This window comes from Rhinolophus hipposideros (assembly GCF_964194185.1).
Source record: "Rhinolophus hipposideros genome assembly, chromosome: 19".
Classification (NCBI taxonomy): Eukaryota; Metazoa; Chordata; class Mammalia; order Chiroptera; family Rhinolophidae; genus Rhinolophus; species Rhinolophus hipposideros.
The window spans coordinates 21,810,854-21,835,102 of record NC_138065.1 but is presented as its reverse complement, the minus strand read 5'-3'; the positions used below and the strand labels follow the sequence as shown (position 1 = coordinate 21,835,102).

At 36.6% G+C, this 24,249-nt stretch overlaps 1 protein-coding gene across 3 annotated transcripts in view; it reads right to left on the bottom strand.

The window, feature by feature from the left end:
- DPYD (dihydropyrimidine dehydrogenase) overlaps positions 1–13,727 on the bottom strand; it is a 696,413-nt gene extending 682,686 nt beyond the window's left edge. For 2 of the 3 annotated variants that reach the window (XR_013991662.1, XM_081024809.1), the window contains exon 1: positions 13,577–13,727. Coding sequence is in view for 2 of the 3 variants with exons in the window: in XM_081024809.1 (XP_080880935.1) it covers positions 13,577–13,615 (39 nt within the window). In the remaining variant the exon portion in view is untranslated. The remainder of the gene's footprint in view (positions 1–13,576) is intronic. The other variant, XM_081024810.1, reaches the window with a different exon arrangement.
- Positions 13,728–24,249: the final 10,522 nt, after the last annotated feature.

Sequence of the window (24,249 nt, the reverse complement as noted above, 5' to 3'; positions counted from 1 at the left end):
TTGGTAGTATCTTAAAATGCATTGCTTTCCACTTTCTAACTCATTATTTGGTCATTTAAATCAGTTAAACTATACTAGAGTAACACAGAGATCCAATATTTAGTGTTTTCAAATCTTAAACTTCAGTTGGTCTTTTAAAAAAAAACTGTACTTTTCCAAAACTGCTAGTCATATGCCCAAAGACAAAAGAACAGTGTCCCAAAATACCATAGATGAATAGCAAGTGGAATCCTACTACCAAGATGGAGAGGAGTGCAGAGAAGTCAGTGGTAAGCTGGACCCACCTCCAATGGGAGAGCCTATAGTTAACATCTCTTTCCAACTCCACATTTTTAGAGCTTATAATCTTCCGTTTAGGATGTGTTCACCCCAATGTTAATCAGCAAACACTACAAATCAGGTCTCCTTGCTCCCCCTCTCCCCACTCCCAATTAGTCATTTACCAGCATGTCACTGGGAGGAATAATACAGAGCACCACTGCTTTTCCTTAAAGCTCTTCTTAATTTCTTTTTCATTTTTATTTTGTGCATACTAATAAAAATTAAACTACATTTAAAGATGCCAGTATTAAAAAAAAAACAACAACAAAAAAAAAAAAAGATACCAGTATTAAAACAATGGGGTAATTCAGAGATTATTCCACAGTATTCACTGGGCAGCAAGGTAATCGTAACATTTCAGTGACAAAACCTTAATAATAATGGAAGGAACTCAAAGTTCCATGTCAATCCAAGGTAGTTTCCATGGGTATGAAAAGACACTTGTGAGCTTGAGTATGAGAACTTGCATAACTAGTCAGTGTGACTTAATTTCCCCAGGAAAGTTGAGAACTTGCATTACTAATCAGTATGATTTAATTTCCCCAGAAAAGTTGACTAAAGGAATAAAAGTTATCAAACCCATATGTTATATTTATTTTTAAATTAAATTTATTGGGGCAACAATGGTTAGTAAAATTACATAGGTTTCCAGTGTACAATTCTGTAATACATCATCTATAAATCACATTGTGTCTTCACCACCCAGAGTCAGTTCTCCTTCCATCACCAAAAATATGGAATGCTTCACGAATTTGCATGTCATCCTTGCGCAGGGGCCATGCTAATGTCTGTATCGTTCCGATTTTAGTATATATGCTGCCGAAACGAACACTATATTTATTTTGTTTCCACTAAATTTATTTTTAAGCCACATCGTTTTATTAAGGTATACTATTTTAAAATTGAGACACTAAATAACTGCATAGATTCCTGATTTATTTCATCTTCTGATTAACTGAGAACTAGACATATCGGTTTGTTTTGAACATTACAGTACAATTAGAATTACACAATAAGTACTTCTAAGAAATTGCCATTGTGGCATAATTAATTCAAAATTGTACAGTACTAAAGATGCAAAAGGGGCAAGGGTTAGCTAATATAAGTTAATCGTAGATCATAGTCTTGTAATGACATTGTTTAAAATCCTCAAATATGAACTGGTTGTCTTGACAGTGACATCATTGTTGTTACAAAATTGAATGCAAAAGAAAAATGTACTTCAGTAAAAGGGTCCAGTGAATCAAAGTTTTATCATACCTGTGTAAGTGTATAGAAACTAAAGGGGGTAGAAAAGAATATACAGAATCCCAAAACCAATTCCAGTCTTACGGTCCATTTCGCCTATTTCTTTTTCCTACTTTCTTCAACAAATACAGAATCTGTCCTGTCAGAGGTCAAAGTAGCCAGGCAAAGGGCAAAACTGGTCAGTTGACACCATGTTGAAAAGTGATTGATGGTATCTCATCAGCTCCCTCCACTGCAACCATCTGGCCTGTGGATTAGAAGCCATTCATACCTTGCTTCATTTACACATATGAAGGAGTCTTTGAAGAAGTGAATACAAAACATGTTATTGAAAAATTTTGTGAATGCATACAGTTTGAAGGACTTCCCACTCCTATACTTTTTTGATTCCTCGTTTTCATGTCATCTATTTTAATGTCTGAATAAACAGCCAGGTAAAACTGGGCTCATCTTCATAGGGTTTTAGTCTCCAGTTCACTAATGACTTCATCAAGCTATTCAACCTTTCTATGCCCGTGGCTTCATCGTTTCTGAAACTGAGACATCTTTTAAGGCTGGAAACAGGTTTTCAAGTAAGGCATCAAGGAAAAAAATACTGTGAGAGTGCAGACCCATTTCACCTCTTTTTACCCTGCCGATTCCTGTCTTGGCCCTTTTCAGCCTAGATAGCCCTTCTACACCTGTCCTTTGAAAAAGACACCCATCTCATTTTAAGGTTCCTGAATTATTTGAAATTGGAGTGAAGGTGAGAGGAGACTGTAACAAAACTGAAATGAATTTCTTTATTATCAGTTATTAAATAAAATAAAAACAGTATAAAACTAAATCATGAATTGCATGAATGTGAGTTTATAATCTTCATACTTTAACCCCCAAGCACTTTTCACTTTCTGAGTTAGTTATTTGTGAATTTGCCTCAAATTCCATTCTGGTATCATAAGCTCATTTAGGAGAGACACATTTATCTTTCTAGCCAGTCCCCACATAGTACTTAATGTACTGCTTAGGATATAGCAGATACTTAACAATAACTTATAAAATTAAATAAAAGTATAAAATATTTTGTTGGTAACAAGCTTTGGAAAATGTATGTTTAAATTTTAATGTGGACTTTAAAAGTTATCTACTTGATTCTTTACCATATTTGATAATAAATACACTTTCCCTCATACAAGGACTGTACATGTTAAACAAATTCATGATAATACCAGCAGACATACACTGGTATGAATTATCTGAATTCATTTGCTCCAAACAATAACTGTGAGGTAGACAGGACGAGGACCTTGATCACCATTTTACAGACAAGGAAATTAGCTTAAGTTGACAAAGCTAAAAGTGGCAGAAGTACGACTTTAACAGCATAGCTAGGTTCTCAAATATAACCCTAATTACTTCCTTAAACTATGAATTTGAATTTAATAAAGATCTTCTCTCTTACAAATGTTAGATATCCCTTGATTCACAATATCTACTTCCAAAATATCTTCCCCTCTTTCCCTTCTTTTTTGCACAAATATCCCAGCTTCTTTGCAATTCATACTAAAATCTGCATTCATTTGCTAGGGCTGCCTTAAAAAATTACCACAAACTGGGTGTCTTAAAACAACAGGAATTTATTGTCTCAGAGTTCTGGAGGCTAGATGTTTGAAATTAAGGTGTCGGCCGGGACATGTTTCCTCTGAAACCTGAGGTGCACACTCCTTCATTGCCTCTTCTAGTTCTGGTGTTTGCTGGCAGTTCTTGGCATCCATTGGCTTCTAGATGCATCACTCCAATCTCTGCCTCTGTGGTCATATGGTCATCTTTTCTATCATATCTTCACATCATCTTTCTTCTGTTTTCTATTTCTTATTACTCTGTGCTCCTGTCATCTACCAACCTCTTGGTCAAAACACCACCCTCTGCTCAAACTCATAATTTCACATTGAGTTCTCAGTCTTTCACTATCTTCAATTCTTTGACTTCAACCGCCACTTGCATCATCTGGCCTCTGCCTCTTACTTAACCATCTCATCATCAATATATGTATTTTTTTTTCCCTTCCACACCACCTCCGCCACCATCTCCCTTGGCATTGGTATTAATTACTACACTATCTCCAAAAGCTTTATTTCAAACATGCCACTCTAATCCTCACTCCTTATACTCTTCCACTTTCCCAGAACTCTTTGACCTTATTGCGACTGCCAATCCACAGAGCACCACCTCACACCCCCAAGATGGTAGTGAAATCTCACTACCCATCTTCTCTTTCTATTCCGACTTCCCTCAGAATAGATTTCATGATCCACCATTATGACATCTTCACAACACCTTTAATTCCCTGTGCCTGTCTCTCTCTCTTTTCTTTTTTTATTTTACTGCCCAGGCAAATCTTAACCCAATTAAATCCATTTCTTTAACACTTTGAACCCAGGCAGTAAAACTGGCTAGAGAATCCACAATGACATTCATTGCTTTCATGTAAATTCTTGACAAATTTCAAATGGAAAACAAATACTGCTTACAACCCTACTATATTTTCTTACTATTTTCATTCTCTCACTTTCCAGAAAATTGATTCATACTTTTATTTGTTCTTCAAATCTATATCCTGTTTTCCTCTTATTCTCAGTGATCTTGCATCATACTCTTATTAAAAAAATAAAAACCATCAGGTGGGAACTCCCTGTTCTTCTTACCACCCAATTTACATCTTCTCTGCCTTCTATCCTACTCTAATGCTTTTACTATCAATCCTATTCCCTCTCATCAAACAAATCCTTTATCCCCTCTATGTCCTTCAGCACTAATGTCTCTTTCTACTGGATCTCTTTCATTAACATATGTACATGTTCTATTCTCCCTTCTAGCTACTTTCCTTTTCACCTAATAGTTCATTAAAATATTAAAAATAATTACTAATGTTGAAAATGGTATTGTTGTATACACTAATAGCAGCCATACGAATTGGTACAACTACAAACATTTCAAATCCTAACAACAGTCATATTTAGCATTAACAACTTTCATTCTAGAATCTTTTCATATAATGTGATCTTAAACAAATATAAAGAAAGTTTTAAGTTTTGTTTATTACTATCTAGTGAGGGGCAATAACTTTCATGAACCATGTAAGAATTTCCTTCAACTGTTTCTATCTCTTTCAGAAAGATTGAGGCTTAAGCATACCAATGTTTGGAGTTCAAATTGCAAGTAAATTTTAGCCTTAAAATGCTGCATGAATCTAAAGTTATTTTGTTTAACACACCTATGATAGAAATTGTTTTGCTTTATTAAATTTGTCATCATGAGAAAAATGTGTTGAGTCAAAGTAGTTACCCCTTTTCTCTTTCAGTACCATGAGGAAAAAAAGAAAAATTTAACACACACACACACACACACACACACACACACACACACACATACTATATATATGTCACTCATAGTTCTAAGGTAAAGGCCTAGGATATAAGAATTCTTTTAGAATCTGGTCTGCCAGAGTGGTTGGTGGGGGTGGGGGTCCAATATATGTACAATAGGAAAGTTTCTATCTTTGGTCACTTGTTGAAATATCTGCTCTTGATGTTACATTTATTTATTCAGTATTACAACCTGAGATTTATCCATTCACAGTAACAACCTGAGACCCAATTACCCTTCCTGTTCTCACAGAAGAATAAAAATAAGGAACCATCATGCAATCAAGCCACGATCTACAAGGAAGCATCAGATCAGGACTGAGTCCAAACCAGTCACATCCACAACATAGGACACTATCCAGATGCCTAAGGTGTTATGTAGCCTTGTATTAGTGATGGGAGGATGAAGCAAATGGGTAATTGGTTCCAATGCCATTTGGTCTTTTCTGACGTAATTCAGTTGAATCATTTAGGTGGGAAGGACAGAAATGAAATGCACTATATATCATTGAAGCCAACTCTCTCATGTCTATTTACAATACAATGCTTTAAGCACAAAAAATAAATTGTTTAAGCACTATTCTTAACAACTACTACTAAAAACAAAGTAAATGTTTGATAATAAAGGAGAGGCTTGAATAAACTTTGGTATCTCCACTCCCATGGAATATCATGCTGTTAGTACTAAGAATGTGGGCTGATACTTCTGACAGGATAAGAAAGCAAATATAAAATTGTATATTTCATATTTAGAAAGAAAAAAAGAAACTTTATTCATAGGTAAGAAAAGTACTAAATCACATCAGCATGGCTGTTTTAGGTGGTCTGACTGGGGTCTTCTTTTCACTTTTTTTTGGTGTTATTTAAATCTTATGTAATGATCATGAAAAATAATTTAAAAATTAAATCAGAGGAACAAAAAAACAAAAACAAAACTTTAATGAAAATTAACACTAAAAGAATATTTTGTTATGAAAGTTATGTTTTAACCGTTGAGATCTTTGAATTATGCAGGAGTTCAAACATTTTCCCCCAGCAGTCCCTAATATTTATCATAGAGGAATATCTGAAAGAATGTCCCACAAAATTTGAGTTCCCTGTGGTACAAAGAGTCAGAGAAAGGTAACTGAAATTCCCTGTGGGGCTGAGGGAGCCATCATTTGTACTCTGGTTTCCACTGACAGTTATCAATAACAAACACACTGACTTACAGAGTCCCATCATTTTTTTTTTTTTTTAATCTCTGGTCTTAATTCTTAGCTAAAAAGAGCTATCCTAAAGACACAAAATATGAATTTATTAATTCCGGATCACCTTACAGAACTCCAGCCATATATCGAAGGAACATGTTTTTTTTCTATGTGCTCACGAGAGATTTTGCTCATTTGTTCAATTAAAAAGAAAAGGAAGCAGGCAAGTAGGAAGACAAGTGAATAAGTATATAAAATCCATATAGCTGATATAAATAGTACACTTAATCCTACCTGGCATGTAAAACAGAGCAGTTAAGACACCACCACCTCTTCATTCTTTTAATATGATCACTCAGAAGGTCACATTTCCAAACAACTGCACCATTGCCATACTTTATTACAAACCACCCTTAAAAGACTAATCAATAGCAAACTCACTGAGGAATCAGCAAACTCCTCACAGGGGTTAAATGATTTCCACAAGGTCAGATAGCAAAACATAGAGCAAAACATCCTCAGACTTGTCCCCTATCCCCGAATACTTATTTTAATTAAGATATAGTAAATATTCATTCTCTTCTACTGTTTTGCTGAAGATTTTCACATGGTCTTCATATTTGACTAACATTTTCCAAGATTTAGTATACTACTATAACCAATTTTTAATATCATTCAAAGATTTCACAAAGATTTAACAAATAATCCACAAAGGTAAGTCAATCCTGGGTAGGTAAAACAAGTTGAAAATTGGGAGATGAAGTTTGGGAAGAGAAGTGAAAGTCCAGTGGTTGGGGAGTGGGTAACAGAAGAGAGTGGCTGGTATAAAATATGGGGGAGGGGGAGGTAGAGTCAGGACTCCATCCATGGGCACCATCTGTATAAATCAGGCCTGGAGTTGACAGGTAATTTTGTGTGGGTCTCCAGAGAAGTGGCCCTCAGGGCTTCATTATTGATGAAGAGATTTTTCTTCAAAGTGGCCCAGTCAGGAGTGCCTCAAGGGGACATTCATAAGCACTCATAATATCAATTTCCAAGCACCTGGGAGGTAGGGACACAGATTGTCTCTTTAATTATTATGGTTGAGGTAGAGACAGTGAGAATGCAATTATACAACCAAGCTGAAATTCGCAAAGAAACAAAATTATTACAACCTAGTGCAAAAAGTTTATTATCTGAATCATACTTCAGAAAGGGCATGGTTTACCTTTCCTGGTGCAAAATAGGTTGATCTCCAACTCCCTCCTTTGTAGGATTTCAAACGTTATTAATGACAAAAATACAGTGGGTACAGGGATGCTTAGACATCTAGAAAAGAACTTTATTTGAAGCTAATATGCTTCTTAGAGAAATTATAAGCTTAGTCTTGTTTGTACAAAGAAATAATATGAGTTGTTTTTGTTTTTTTAAATAATTGTGTAAGGATTTCTTTTCAGAAAAGGACAACCCAAATCCCTTCTAAATACTGAGAATGCCAAGAAATAATATTCACCAGTGCATTGGTCTTGATCTAATCTCAAAAAACAATCAGAAAAACACTAAAGAATCAATCCACTGCAGTAAAACCGTGGGGTTGGGAGAGGGGTGATCAGTCCTGGGTTTGAATCTTATTCTGCAGTGTATTAGACGTGGATAATCCTGTACAGACAAAGCCTATGACACATACTTCCTTTTAATCTCATGTAGCTTACACTAGAGGGCTGGCAATGCAGTATTAAAAATAGTTTTAAAACAGAGACAAAAGGCAAAAGGGGTGTGTCTCTTTAATTTGACCTGAATTTTAGAGACTCCCTCATCTCATTGGTAATACTGGCAACTAGAATGCAGGAATTTTCCCATCAGACATATCTGCAACATTTTTTAATCTATCATGAGCCTCCCTACATTTCTTTTAACTTCATTACCCTCCCTCATATATTTTAAGACTTTGATACTGCTAGATAATTCTTAGAGTTAAACAAAACTATAGCCAAATGATGTTGATATAACACACATGACATATGCAATAATAATATTTAAAATAACTACGACCCTTAAAAAACATACATTTCATGTGACAGATGCTGTCTGAAGCATCTTATGTATATGACTCCAATTACTGCATGAAATCATTAAGATTAAATACAAATAACAGAGGAAGAAACGACACTCCAGGAAAGAACTCCACCACAATCGCATAAATAAATAAAAAAAAATAGAGCCAGGATTTGAACCTTTAATATAATGTTGTGTTTTTTTTCAACTAACCATGAACTGAAGCTTGATGGTGTGAAATACAAAATATATAACTATATACAAAAGTACTGAATTCCTAACATCAATAAACAGATACCTGTTCAGTCTAAAAGAAAAGTTAAATGCTGAATTAAATGCAGATATTTCATATCTACTAGTATAACATTTTAATTAAGAGCAATGAAAGAAGTAATAATTATAAACCACAGGAAAGACATAATCGTATTAAGAGTTATCTCAGTAGTGTAACTGTCTCCAGGATATCTGTGAACACCCACACTATTGATGTTTGAAGCCAAAAACTCCTGACTTGACACAGGGGATTAAAAGCAAATGAAGTCCAGGAGGTAAACACGTTACATTTGAAAATAAAAATCCTGATTATATATAAATTTATAACCTTAGAATGTCTTATTAAATATTTTCAAATCAAGGCAGGGTATAGATGACAGAATTTTCCTTATCATTCTAAGTACTAAAGGTTTCTGCCTATTTGTCATTGTATTCATATAGCTAAGAGTCAGAAAAATAAATTGGCCAATCTTACTTTTCAATCTCTTTAGCTGCATTGATACCTGAACTATATCAAATCTCTTATATTTTCTTTGTCTTATAATTTTATTACTTATTTTTTTTTGGTCTCATTGTCTTTAATTTTAATGTTTCTAAATTTGTAATGTAGGCTTATGCTAATTATTAGAAGTGTCCCACAGTGACCGGACATGTTTACCTTACTGGAACTTCTATTTTTCAATTCTTGTGTTATTGCCTGTTTATATACAGTTTGGTAAAATGAGATACTCAAATAGTTAAGGAAAGATATGATTGCTTAAATTTCATCCAATTATCTCAGTATTTTGACTGTATATCTTCTTGGATTTCTTATTAATTCCTTACTGTAAATATTCAGCTTTCCAAAACTGAATTTTTCTTCCAAAATGTAAGAAAGGAGGCTATTGAAATTCTAGCATATTTTTACGATTAAACAACCAGTCAACACTATCGGCTATGATTAAAATTAAGCAGATCCAGTCTAAAACAATCTCCCTAGTGACAGATTCATCATTAGTCATTAATCTCACAGTTTTTAATTAAACTACTAAAACCAGTCATCTGAATTCACATGTAGGAGGTAGAATTTTTTTAACTGTACTAAAATATATATGTGATCATACTTAGCTATAAAAATGTGTAGTACCTTAAAACTACCAGGAGCCATCACAAGAATGAAGTAACTTTTCACATCACATAATCAGACACATTTCTACTTTTCACCTAAATTCCTAAGAAAGGAGAAATAGTTTAACATAAAGATAAGTATGGTCTGCTGGACAACTTAAAGTAAGGAGGACTAACACATTTTTAATAACTCAAACTCACAAAACAGGTTTGAAGTTTCAATTTTAAAAAATGCTTTAAAAGCCTTAGCAAGTCAAGATAGCATTTCCATAGATCTGCGGTGCCCAGTCAATAAAAAGAAGAAGACAAGAAAAGACTATTACTTCTACACTGAGTAAAAAGCATGTAAGTTTAAAAAATAAATAAATAATCCATAGCTTCTGCAAAGTTGAATCCTTATTCTCTCCTTTGGATACAGGACCTTTCTCCCTAGGGACAAAAGCAGTTATGATAAAGGGTATTCTGAAATAATCTTTTGCCATCTCTACCAATTCATTTCCCGTGACTTTCCTTTTTTCAAAATACTCTTTAAAATTGACTTCCTCGGAGCTGTTTCCATTATACTCCATTTTCCAAATCCATCCTTTTATTATCTTATTTTCTTAATAAACACAGAAAATTCTCAATTATCTCCTCAAATGAATAGAAGCCACTGTATAATTCAGAAATCATTTTTATTTGACTCAAAATGCATTGCAATTTTGTGGACAATGGACGGAAATCACTTTTTATCCAGGGTAAATTTGAAATGGGCTTATAACCCCTTAATACTAACTGGTAATTCAAGGGATGGACTTGACTTATGATTGTGGAAGCAGTAGAGTGGTTGGTAGCAATTTAGTTTGGTTGCAAATGTCTACCAAAATTACTAGAATTCAAAGAGTTAAAAGCTTCCTGAAGCTGCACACATTTTCCTTCAGCTACACTTTTATAGTCTGTTCTCAATTACCCATGTCAGTGGAGGGGAACAAGATAGGGAACTCTTCCAAAATCATTCTTACTTGCTTTTAAATGTGCAGATACTGTATCGGTTATCAACTTAAACTAAATAAAATACTGTGCAAGTACTGCTGATGTTAGGGAAAGTGATCCATGTCTGACATTCACCTTCTTTGTAATCTTTCCAGGAGAACTTGTATTCAAAAATCATTCTTGACAAAATTCAGCTGTATCCAAAAAGTGAATCCACAAAGTAAAGTAACTTTTAAAAGTATATAGATACTGCTAATGAACTTTAGAATACTAATTATTTCATTAGCATTGATGTTCCTGATATTTTTCTGTATATTTTTTTAACACGTTTGTCCTTTTTGCTGACAAGAAAATGTCAACTTTTGATATTTGTTAATTATCTTTTCAAGTATTATTTTCCTTACTTAACATATTATGCAAATATGACTTAGAGAAGCTTGGTAACTAGCCTAAAGGCACAGTTAGCTCCAGATTCTTTGCTCTGAACCACATTGAGTCTGGGAAAAAAATGTGAATTCTCTTGCAACTTCTCCCATTATTACATTGTAATCAAAAATTATTACAACAATTTTTGAGTATATGAGCTAGGTTCTATGCCTAGTATCTATTATCTACTAATGCATCCTTGCTATGCCTATCTTCCATCCTAGGGACATTCCAGCTTTGGAATTTAGTGACCTGATTTTTTTCATGCTCCCAACCCTTCAAACCCTGATGTGATGTTGGACTGAGGCTAGAAATCATGGAGTGAGCACACAAAGCAACTTTTTAATTCTCAATAACATTTTTCCTCAGAAACAAAGATATTTCCTGGCTGCTTCACTGAAACCAAAGGTTCTGTAGATAGCTTTTAGGGAAAACTAAATCACTAGTATAGTGGGTTGTCACCATCACTTTCTGTTCTTTTCACATTTATCAAGTGAACATATATCTGTTTCTTACTGATACATTTTTTTAAAGATTACTTCCTTCTCCATGTATTTGAGACTAAGGCAGTGGTCACACAAGCCGATCAATCTCTAGACAATAGATTTAATAAATTCATTCAAGGAAAGCAAATCCAGTGTATGCACTTAAATTAGACAGAAAAGTGACCTTTCATAATTCATTCTGATTCTTTAAACAAAAATGAGCTTTCGTGAGTCAACAGGACCAACTGAGACATCTATGCTTCAATGTGTTCCTCTAGGCTTAATGTATTTTTCCTCACTGCATTATATTTTACTGATTTCATGCTCTTTCGTGGTACTCATGAATCACTGGTATTGCTTTGAGGGAAAAGTAAGGTACTGTGTGTGATGAAAGATGTTACTCATTAAAGTGTCTTGCATATATGAACAACATAAAAGCTGAAAACCCTTGAGAACCACTATTCTAGATTATAAGTAACATGAGCCAGACTGGTCACATAGACAAAGGTTAGATGAGGTGAGTACATGAGATGGCTTGGATTTCTTAAACAGTCTTGGATAAAACAATACAAGACATTAAGCCTTATAAGACTTATAAGACTACTTAATGTTTCACTGACATTTTTTTTCTTTAGTGTATTGTGGTTAAGAACTGATTTCAAAGACAACTGCAAGAGAGTACAGAGAAAGAAATCAGTTAAGCAGATAACATGCCATTGTAAAATTCAAAAGTCAAAAGCCAAAAGCCACCTGTCCTGACACACTTATTTCTGAAATCGTACTGCCTGAATGCTGTCAAAAGTTTGCTATTATTGACTTCATAAAGGGAAAAAAAGGATTAGATTGAGTCAAAGTAAGGAGGGCCAAAAGGACTATGAGTAAATGAAGTATCTTTTACCCAGTGCACACATAAATAAATATTGAGTTAAATGTATCATATTGGTTAATATGAAAAATAAATTATCCACAAGAGAAACCACAAGTAAATTAACTGGAGAGGTCCATATAATATACTTTGGCTCTTGTTGCTAAAATGGACTTTTCAAGCCAGTGTATGGAATTTAGAGAAAACATTACTACCACCCCCCAAACAGAACACAAAGTTCTTTCAACCAATGACATGACAAAATGGGGCAAAAGCAGCTATTCTTCAAACAGGTCATTTTGAACTTTTACTTGAACCACTGAAAGGACTGAGGAAAGGAAATTTTTGTCATTTCTAAAGAAAACAAACACACATATACACACATGACGTATACACACATCTTACCAGAGTCGGAGATTGAAACAAAGAAAAACCCCAAACAAAACACAACAAAAAAACTAAAAACCGGTATATCTTATCTCAAATATGCTGACATGGGTTAGTATGTCTAAAGTCACTGTTTATAATTAAATCCTTCTCATTTCATAAAGGTCCTAGGGAGAACTCAAAGTTATGCTCATTTCAGGTAAGATCTCATTCACAAGAAGAAAGATATTTATACGGAAACAAAGTGCAAGACGGAATTAAAAAAAAAAAAACTGTTGAGAGAAAAGCCACGGTTTATTTATGTTTTGCTGGCGGCACTGCATTTTCATGTTCTCAGTACATTGTTTCATTCTTTCCTATGTTAAATTATTTTATAAGCAATACTAATCGGTGACACACAGATCTTCCTTTATATATTCCACCTTGGCAAGTATTCAGGATTCAGGCACTGGGTCGGGAGCAGCAGACAGGTGTGCGGAAACGCACACACGGGGTGGAGGAGGAGGTACGGAGAGGCAGGACTGGGAAGTGGGAGCTGCTGTCCGGCAGATTCCTCCTCTCTCCAACTCTTGTGCTCCTTCAGTCCCGCCGTTCAGAGCCGGACAGCACAGGCTTCCTTAGTGCCCTCCCAAGTCAACAGCCCGGTCCCAACCCAAAGGGCAGCGGCTCCGGTCATGGGACTCCTCCACCGGGTCCCCGCCCGCGCGGGGAACCAGCTGTTCCGCCACCCCTCAGACCTCCCGCTGAGGCCAAGTTTCCCCGGCTCCCACTCTTCCCCGGGCGCGGCGGTGGCCGGGGGGCCTTAAGGGCCCCCACCATCTGGGCTCCCCACCCGCTCCCGGAAAGCCAGCGCGCAGTCGGTACCTCGATGTCCGCCGTGTCCTTGCTGAGCACAGGGGCCATGGCAGTGCCTAAGTCCGGAGTCCCCTAGAGGCAGAAGCTCCGTGCGTCCTCAGGCTTCAGAGACCGAAGTGACACCTTCCGGGAGCGCGCGTGGAAACAGCAAGCCCAGGGCGAGCTGCGCAGGGGCGGGGCGGGGGGCGGTGACGCCCGGGGCGGGGGCGGGGCGGGTTGTGAGGCCACGCCCCCGGCGGGCTCGCGCTCTGTCCTGTGGATCTGGGGCCAGCTTCAGCCCGCTGAACTGCCCAGGAGAGCAGACTTTGGTAGCCCTTCCAGTTCCCTACCCCCAACCTGGCGGCTTGTTTTTCTTTCGCAGGCGGAAGGAAGGGTGGGAGAGAGTGCTCGCTCTGAGAACTGTTCTTTGCTCTTTAAACTGTTAAATGCTGAGCTAGGTAGGCGAGGACCAGATGTGACAGACCCACGGAAACAGTCCGCGCTCTAAGTAACAAATTGTTCTTTTCTTTCCTTCCGCAAGAACCCCTCGAGGAGCAGAAACATTGCATTTCAGGAACAACGTAGTAAATGTTCCTCCATCCATCCAACAAATAGGCTGGCAAGGACCTGGACTGCGGTGGAGAAGGCCAGAGTGCAGGCCTTATGAGAGTTGACATTCTTGGAGGTGGGGAAAAGGCATGTGAGGACCAGGCCAGCAATGATTCCTACAAGCCAGAAGAGACAAGTAGTAGGTGCTGGAGGTAGTACAAAATCAAGGTTGTGTTTTTGCAGAACAATCCATTCTCATGCCTCTTTTAAAAACTAATTCTAAAATGTGAAGTTCTTTTGAAAACTTGCTCTTTATATTTTGTTTTAGAGCTTGCTTGGGATATGGAGTGATTTTATTTACAGGTGGTCTCAATACAGAAAATATTCACCTCATCTTCAAGTATATATGTACTCCAGACTTTCCTTCTTCCCCAGTTAGATAGATGGAGCATTCACCCTTCTCCCACAACACTTCCAGCGTACTTCTATTAAGGTTTTCATCGTACTTCTTTTTGTAATTTAAAAAAAAACTTTATTTATTTGTGTTTTTCCAAAATTCATCACCTCCAAGTCAAGTATTTGTTTCAATCTAGTTGTGGAGAGTGCAGCTCACAGTGGCCCATGTGGGGATCCAACCTGCAACCTTATTGTTAAGAGCGCTGCGCCCTAACCAACTGAGATAACCCCGCAGCCCCCATCATACTTCTTAGTGCTCTTGATTTGCACACAGGTGAATTTGATTCTCAAAAGGGTGAATTTGATTTGCACAAGGGTGAATTTGATTAGTACATGGGTGAATTTGATATGTACAAGGGCAAATTTGATTTGCAGAAGGGTGAATTTGTTTTGCACATGCGTGAAGTTCATTTGCACAAGGGTGAATTTGATTTGCACAAGGGTGAATTTATTTGTACATGGCTGAATTTGGTATGTACAAGGGCAAATTTGATTTGCAGAAGGGTGAATTTGTTTTGCACATGCGTGAAGTTCATTTGCACAAGGGTGAATTTGTTTTGCACATGCGTGAAGTTCATTTGCACAAGGGTGAATTTGATTTGCACAAGGTTGAAATTGATTTGCACATGGGTGAATTTGATTTGCACCGTGAGAATTTGATTTGCACACTGGTGAATTTGATTTACGAGGGTTAATTTGTTTCATACAAACATGAATTTGTTTTGCACTAGCATGAATTTGATTTCCACTAGGGTGAATTTGATTTGATTTGCTCTTGGCCAGAGTGTGATCACCTTGGATTCAAGTATTTCCTCTTTATTGTTATTCTTTCTTTAGTTCCTTCATCATTTAATTCAACAAGTACTTACTGAATGTTTTCAATGTGCAAAACACTGTGTTAGGTGCTTTGAATATAGTAGTCTTCAAGAAGACACATCACCCTAATGGAGATAATATTCAGAGTAAGCAAGTAAACAGAGGGATAACAGAGTGTTTCGAAGATAAAACAGGAATAGGACACAATAACTAGAGTGTGGGTGCTCACTAGCTTGAGTGAGCTAGTGGGAAAGGCTTTTCTAAACAAAACATCAGATTACCTTCCAGAACCTGGAATTTACTAGAAGATAGGTGTGGGGACAGAGCCCCAGAAAGCAGTTTCCAGGCTCTCAGCCTCATGTGGAGAGGTGCTGGCTCGGATAGTGGATGGCCGTCACCTGTGGCTGTTGGCCATCAGCTGCAGCCATTAAGCCATTGGCCACTGATATAACTGACGCGGCTACGGGGGAGCCGAGGAGAGTGAAGGAGGAGACTGAAGGAGAGTGAAGAAGAGTGAAGGAGAGTCGAGGAGAGTTGGTCGGTTGGCAGCAAAGCGCACAGCAGGTCGCACGTCGTGTAAACCCACCCTCCAGTGAGACCATAGTGGTATGACTTCCCTACCTATGGCTCCTTGGGTGTTCCTTTTTGGCCTCACCATGTCCTGCATGCTTATGTGGGGAGCGGGAGCGGAGACCCCGCTGGACACCCCACACGACAATAGGTAACATTTTTTCTTCTGTCAACCAGAGGTTGCTGCCGCCAATCCAATACCAACAGGAGTCTCCAATCTAAGGTGCAATAAAAGGAGAAACTATTTAGATGAACAGTTTGTAAAACTGGGAAAAACAGCCTCAGGAGGAAACTGTTAAGTGCCCTCCCCAAGATAAAGGGGAGGCCACTTTTTATAGAGAAAGTATCTATTCTGGTCCCTAATTGGTCCATTTTATGCAAATGAGGACTCCAAATTTCACAGTTTTGTCCAAATAGTACTGTCCTTATGGTCATTGTGAATCCACTCTGATTGATCAGTAAACATGCAAATGAGGATATGATTGTACAGCTTCAAAGAGATGGGACAGGTCTCAGCCGATTGGTCAAAAGATGATTCCAAGAACTTCTTTATAAGCATCGGACCAGCCATCAGGGACAGGTGCAGAAGTCTTGGCAGCTCAATCTGTGTCTCTACTTTTTTATGTAGTCTGTGTGACAGGGTCCTGTCAGCAAAGGCTGCTAGACTCTGATTATGAATTTGAGCCAGTTAACCACAAGGAGTCCTTCTTGGCATGTATGAGGTGTGACAATTAAGTTCATGAACTGGTTGCAACAATATGCTGCTAACCTTTTTTTTATATCAGCGGGATTATTCATTATGAATTTGTACCAACTGGACAAACACTTAACCAAGTTTACTATTTGGAAGTGCTGAAAAGGTGGCATGAAAAATTAGATGACCTGAACTTTTTGCCAACAATTCATGGCTCTTGCATCACAACAACGCACCAGCTCACAAGGCACTGTCTGTGAGGGAGTTTTTAGCTAGTAAACAAATAACTGTGTTTGAACACCCTCCCTACTCACCTGATCAGACCCCAATGACTTCTTTCTTTACCTGAAGATAAAGGAAATATTGAAAGGAAGACATTTTGATGACATTCAGGACATCAAGAGTAATATGACGACAGCACTGATTGCTATCCCAGAAAAAGAGTTCGAAAATTGCTTTGAAGGGTGGACTAGGCACTGGCATTGGTGCATAGCTTTCCAAGGGGAGTACTTCGAAGGTGACTGTAGTGATACTCAGCAATGAGTTATGTAGCATTTTGCTAGGGTGAGTTCGTGAACTTAATTGTCCAACCTCATATGATTCTTCTCAGAGTCAACACTTAAATCAAATAGCATTATTATATTAAAAAAAATAAGAAAGTTACATAGAAACCTTGGAATCATCCTTGAACCTCTTTTTCTCCCACATTTAATCTGTCCCAAAGTTCTCAGGATTCAACCTCCTAAATAGATCTTGGAATATTTCTTCATTTCTCCATGTTCACTGCATTCACCAAGGTCCAAGCTACTGATATTCAGCTTCTATTCTTATCCCTCTCTACTCCAGATTGAATTTCAAAAAGTATTAAAATTGGCTCATCACACACACACACACACACACACACACACACACACACACTCATAAATCATTCAATGGTTACCATTACAATCAGAATAAAATGTAAACTCCATTGGTGACCTCTGAATAATCTGCCCTTTTCCTCTTCTCCAACCTCGCCAAGGGCTACTCTTGCTATGACTGGTATGTTCCTATCTTTCTATCCTCCAATCACTTTTCTCCTTTGGAGTACTCTTCCCATTCTACTTATTCTTTAGCATTCTCAGGGAAGCCTTCCTTGATGCATCCCCAATACCAGCAAAATTAGACCCACCTTGTCTTTGTGGGACACCCTATTTTTTTCTTCATTGCTCTGTCAGATTTTATTTAGATATTTATTTGAGGGAGAGTTTTTTAATACTTGTCTTCCCTTTAGAATGTAAGCTCCAGGAAGAGAGGGCCTGTGTCTGACTTAGTTGTCTACTGGATATTCAGTTCCTAACCTAGGACTGATAGGTAGGAGAGTAAAAGAATTATACACATATTTATACATATACATTATATATATATATATATATATATATATATATATATATATATATATATATATATATAATTTGATATATAATTATAATGTATATGGTTCCTTCTCCAATTTAACCAGAAAGACTCAATGTCAGTTTCCTAACCTCCAGAGATATAGACTCATGTGCTCTTTTAGGTTTCACTCTAATATAAATCTTATCAGTTAGCAATCCATATTTTAGTTGTTTTATGGGTACAAATGTCCCAGTTATCCTTTAGAGTTAGACACTGTATTTCCATATTTGTTTTCCATGATTATTATTCTCCTAAACACCACAGGAGATAAGCCCAAAATACAATGTCTTTAGAAAGGTAAGAGGTTCTTCAGTGACACTAAATAATCAAATTTAGAATTTAAATGCTATTTTACCATCCCCCCTCCCCCGCCCCAGCCTCACCAAACAGATGTATTCTGTTCTGGGATATTTAATTAAGGCATCTAATCACTTTGCTCACATGACACACCTATACTCTGTTATCAGCAACTGAATCTAATAATATTTTAAATGCACTGAAATACCACATTAGACACAGTTGTACCTGTAAATAATCCAAGCTGTTTAAAGTTAAGTGCAAATGCATTCACACCACTTTCTAAAAGTTGTAAATTATGATGGCATTTTTCAAGCTGTCCCTCCATCTGGAAGACAGTCAAATATCAGGTGTTCTACATTATTTTTTGTAGGCTTTGAAGAGACAGTTCATCTAATAGTATACAAATTACCAAAATGCATCTCAGTTTAATAGTTTACATTGCACAAATTATTATTGTTATTATTATTACCATAGTCAGAAGGAAAGCTTATGAGTCATCTTTCATTTCTGAGAAATTATTCAGTACCATAAATTTAGAAGCACATTAAAAATTCAGACTTCCCTGTACTTTTATTTCCCGCTTCTCGTCTAGCATTAAGGGATTTCTTTCTAGATACTCTTTGGAAGGTAATTTTCTCCCAAAAAAGTCAGAGACTTTGATTGATCAAGGAGACCTATTTCCCCCACTCCTGATTTCCTAAGTCCAGATTAACTCCTATCCAAACTGTCCAAGAGAATTAAGACTTAAAATTAGCTGGGTCCAAATATTTCTAGTATTCCTACTCAAACCGCTCATAACGTATGTATTAGTTTTATTTTATGGATAAATTTGGTATAATTTATTCCACTACATATATCATGTACCCTGTAGGAATGCACATGTGCATGCACACACACACGGGTTCTACATATATGTATATGTATATATAATGTGATAACATAAAAAGCACAAATAACACACAGAAACTACAAACCTCTCTCAGAAATTTATTCAACAATTATTTACTGTGTGCTACTGTTTCAGGCACTGTGATAGGCATTAGTGATACCTCAGTGTATAATAAAGACATTGTCCTTGTCATCACAAACCTTAAACCACTAGCTCAAAAACACACTATCTCGTAATGGTTTTGAGTAAGTGATCTAACTTAATGGGATTATTGTGAGGGTTAATGGCAAATTGCATGTGATAGTAGTTTGTATGATTGATATATGATTGATTCGAATGATTTAGGGTAAAATGCAGTGTGAGTAGGTTTATAGACTTTTCTGACTTAAAGCAGGAAAAAAACATCCTTTAGAATGAGTATTTCCTGAATCCCCCTCATTACCTCTAGGCTTTTTCTTTAAGCTTGTTGCTTCTCTCTCACCATCAAAAGTTACCATAATTCCAGCAACTGGCATTTAAAGCTGTCTCTTTGTTTTCTTGCTGGACTTCTACTCTTTCGTAGTTTCAAGTACATTTATATTTGGAATTGAGACAGAACCTTCTTTAAATGATTTATTGTTCCTTTTTGTCAGCTGTAGTGGATGCTGTGATGTGCCTCACAGACCCCCATAGTTCCCCACGACCCATTCACGACTGAGGTTCTCATTCTCGTTCCCACAGCTGCTGGAAGGGTTGGTGGTTGAGATCTCTCTGCTGAGTCCCTCCCTGGAAATTGTCCCTGGCTACGAAGAGCCATTCACCTAAGGATCATGTCTCTTCCTTGGGTAACAGATCTCCAGTGACTGCTTGATGTGGAGCTATAAAGGCCTGGCGCTAGCCTCAATTCAAGACAACTTTGAGGGGCCATCCCAACTTCAGAGGTCCCTCGAGGAATCATCTGAGATATTTGTTGGGATGACAATGGAGTTCAACTTCTCCCTCTGTCCATCCTGCGTCAGCCTGCACCCTCGCAAGTGCTCATCCAGACAGCACTTCCCAATAAATAAACTTCCTGCATGCACATTTTTATCTCAAAGTTCACTTCCCAGGGAATCTAAGCTGTGTTTGTCACCACTGTATGTTGTTTAACTGATAGAATATATTGCATGTAAAATGTACTTAAATATCCACATGTCTGGATATAAAAATTGACTGGTATAATAAAGTCCCATCATTTATTTCAATGTTCTGAAATATTCCTACCTTTTATCCATTTATTCATACCACAAATAAATGGATTCATATCATCCATTTGTTCATATCACAAATAACAGTGTATCTCATGTATACTAGGTACAGTGTAAGATACTGCAGGTACCATGGTGAGCAAAATAGAAGCAAACTCTATACTCACGCAGCTTGCAGATGTGTTAAGGAAATGAACATTCGTCAAGTATTCACACAAAAATATAATATTTACTGTGAATAACAATACCAAGAGAAAATGGAGCACTGTTATAGCAGAGGGACATGAGAAATCAGTAAAGGACTCCTTGATGAAATGTCCATGCTGCTAAGATCTGAAGGACACTAAGAGTTAAAAAAGAAAAAAAAATAGTTGAGAAGGTAAATGGCTCTTTATTTATTTAATATAAAAAGAAGATGGAGGGGGAGAGGGAGGAGAAGGAACAGGTGAAGGAGGAGGAAGAGAAGGAGGTGAAGAAGATCAAAAACATTCCAGACAAGGAAGTGACATGTGCAAAGGCTCCAAGGCCAGAGGTATCCCCATAGAAGGGAAGTAGGCTGTGATAGCTGGAGCTCAAGCAGCTAGTGGGGAGAGTGACCCAGAATGAAGCTATAGAAACAAAAATACCATGCAGTGTTTTAGTCTTAATTTAGGATTTTGAATTTTATCCCATAAGAAATGGGAAGCCATGGAAGTTTTTTAAAGCAGAGGAATAACATGATCAAATATGTATTTTGAAGTATCACTCTGATGGCAATGTATGTATAATTGCATATTCATATACTCACTTGGGTGAATGTGTGAAAATCAGCCCAGGCAGGTTATTTTTGGCGGTGGGCTCACTCTTTTTCTCCACATGCTAAACTGGATGGCAATTATCATTGTCATTGGAAACCAAAATGTTGAATTTCTTACCATATCAATTGTTATTGAGCATTTTTACATGTATGAAACAGCAATCTATGTTTTTAATCAGCATCTGGAAAGAAAATCTACACGCCAGAAGAATTTCTGTCTTTCAATCAGTGGCTATCTTTCTGTTTTCCAACATAAAACTATAATGATCCATTTTTAAACATCTGAATAATGAGTGATATGCTGTTTTTGTTCTGTAGTTTGTTTTCATGATCACCAGCTCCCTTAGAGCACAAGGTCCTTGGTGGTTTTGAATGGATCTCATCTTTTTATCTTCTGCCTAATACAGTACACTTAGTAATAGTAGGTACATAAATATTTATGGAAAAGTATGCATTATTACTCTCTCTAAACATGACAGAGGGTATGAAAAGCCTAAGGGGAAACTATTTCTAGTAATATGAGACTAGACAAAGGGCATTAATGGGCAATTTACACACACACACACAAAATACAAGTGTTTAATAAAGTGAAATTGTATCAACTGAACTAAAAATGCCGATTATAATAATGAAATATTATTTTCATCTATCAGATTGACAAAAATTGTTAAAGGCATGGTTAAGGAAAAGACAAATTAACAGATTCATAAGATTCTATTCTGAGTAAAAACTTGGTGCAAGTATATAGATAGAGAAGTTTAGCAATACATAGCCAAACATTAAACATGTGCATTTTCTTTGATGCAACTTCATTTCTGATATTTTTATCTTGAGAAAACAGTTACGCTTATAGCAAAATTTACCTAAAAATATGGTTCATTCCAAAGTTTTTTATGCAAAAATAAAAAGTAACAACATAAATGTCATACAATAGTTGACTAATCAATAAGTGTATTGAATTGATACAATTCAATTTTATGTAGTCTTTAAAAATGAGGTTGTAGAATATTAACAGGAAAAAATATTGACAATATGTAGTAGAATATACAGCAGTCCTACCTTATCCATGTTTTTGTCTTTTGAGGTCTCTGTTACTTGTGGTCAACAGTAGTCCGAAAATATTAAATGGAAAATTCCAGAAATATCCAATTCATAAGTTTTAAATTGTGTGCCTTCACCGTTACTAGTAGCATGATAAAATCTCTCAAATCCCACTCTCTCCCATCTAGGAGGACATGAATCCCCACTTTGTCCAGTGTCTCCGCGCTATAGATTATCCGCACCCACCTGTTAGTCACTCAATAGCCATCTTGGATATCAGATCGACTTTCAAGGTATCCCAGTGCTTGTGTTCATCACCCAGATTTTACTTAATAATGACCCCGAAGTACAAGAGTAGTGATGCTGGCGATTCGGATACACCAAAGAGAAAGCATTTCTTTTAATGAAAATGTGAAAGTTCAGGGCTTAATAAAGAAAGAAAAAAAATCATATGTTGAATTTGCTAAGATCTATAGTAAGGATGAATCTTCTATCCGTGAAATTGCCTCTTTATAAATTACACTTTATCATAGGTACTTATGTATGCAGAAGAAAAAACATATGTATGGTTCCGTAATATCCGCCGTTTCAGACATCCACTGGGGGTCTTGGAACATATCCCCTGAAGATAAGAGGAGATAACTGTATCAAAGAACATATGAGAGTATAATGTCTAAATTCATGGACAAGTAACAAATATGTATAGGTTAATTATAGGAAAAAGCGTAAGTTATTTAAAAACTTCATTGCATTATGAGCAAATACACAAACACATATAACTTTTATAAATTTGTATGTGTATGCATGCATTAAGACACGTTATTCTTACCATGGCACTTGGCATATATTTAGGCATTCTGTAATTTTTATGTGAAGTATGATATATTAAAAATGGAATACCAAAATTGTCTATACAATTTTCAGTCCATTCTATGAAAATAATTATTAATATCATCATATTCCTTGATGAAACTCTTTTGAGTCATAGAAACTAGCAAATAGAATTATTAATGATCATCATAGTCCTGGAAATATTGTTGTTGTTGTTGTTGTTGTTGTTGTTATAGAGACTGGCAAATAGTAAGAACTACGTAAGCTTTATATAACTAGACAAAATAATCTGAATGTTTGAATAATGTTCTATGACAAAATAATTGTTTGAATGTACTGATTTATTTAATCTATAAAGCAATAAGCCATGTTGATCTTATATTGCAAACCCATCATGGCTTCCCAATTCACTCAGCAGAAAAAAGTACTTACAGTGCCGAAGAAGGCAAGTATCATCCAACTGCTTGTTTCCTCTCTCCGCCGAATTCCTGCTCTTCTTGTTCACTTCAATTCCATGCATCCACATATGCCTTCCACTTGCTGTTCTCTCTGCCTGCAATAGTATTCCACCAGATATTTTAATGGTTAGCTCCTCATCAGTTTCAAGCATTTACAGAAAGTTCACCTTTTTGATAAGGTCTTACCAAAAGGTCTGACCACCGTATTTAAAATTGTAGCTCCAATGTTTCACATTTAATATCCCCCATTCCTTGCTTTGTTTTTCTCCATAGCACCTATTACAAACTGACATTCTACTTGTCTTAATTATGTGTCTGCTTATCACATAACTACCTCTACAGGAATGTAAATTCTATAAGGTTGTTTTGCTCACAGCTGTATCCCCAGTGCCTGGACCAGTGCCTAGCACACTGTATATACTCAACAAGTATTTTGGGTGAATGCATGAAATAGCTAGTGGGTTATAATCCCTTATCATATTTTCATACTTCTGTGTTAGTATTTAATATTGAATGTTGTACATTTATGTGTCTGTCTAACCCACCAGAGGGAATTGTTCAAGGCCAGGAGTATATCGTGTTAATATTTGAATCCCTATCTTACATAGTGTCTGGAAATAAGCAGGTGTACTCAAATATG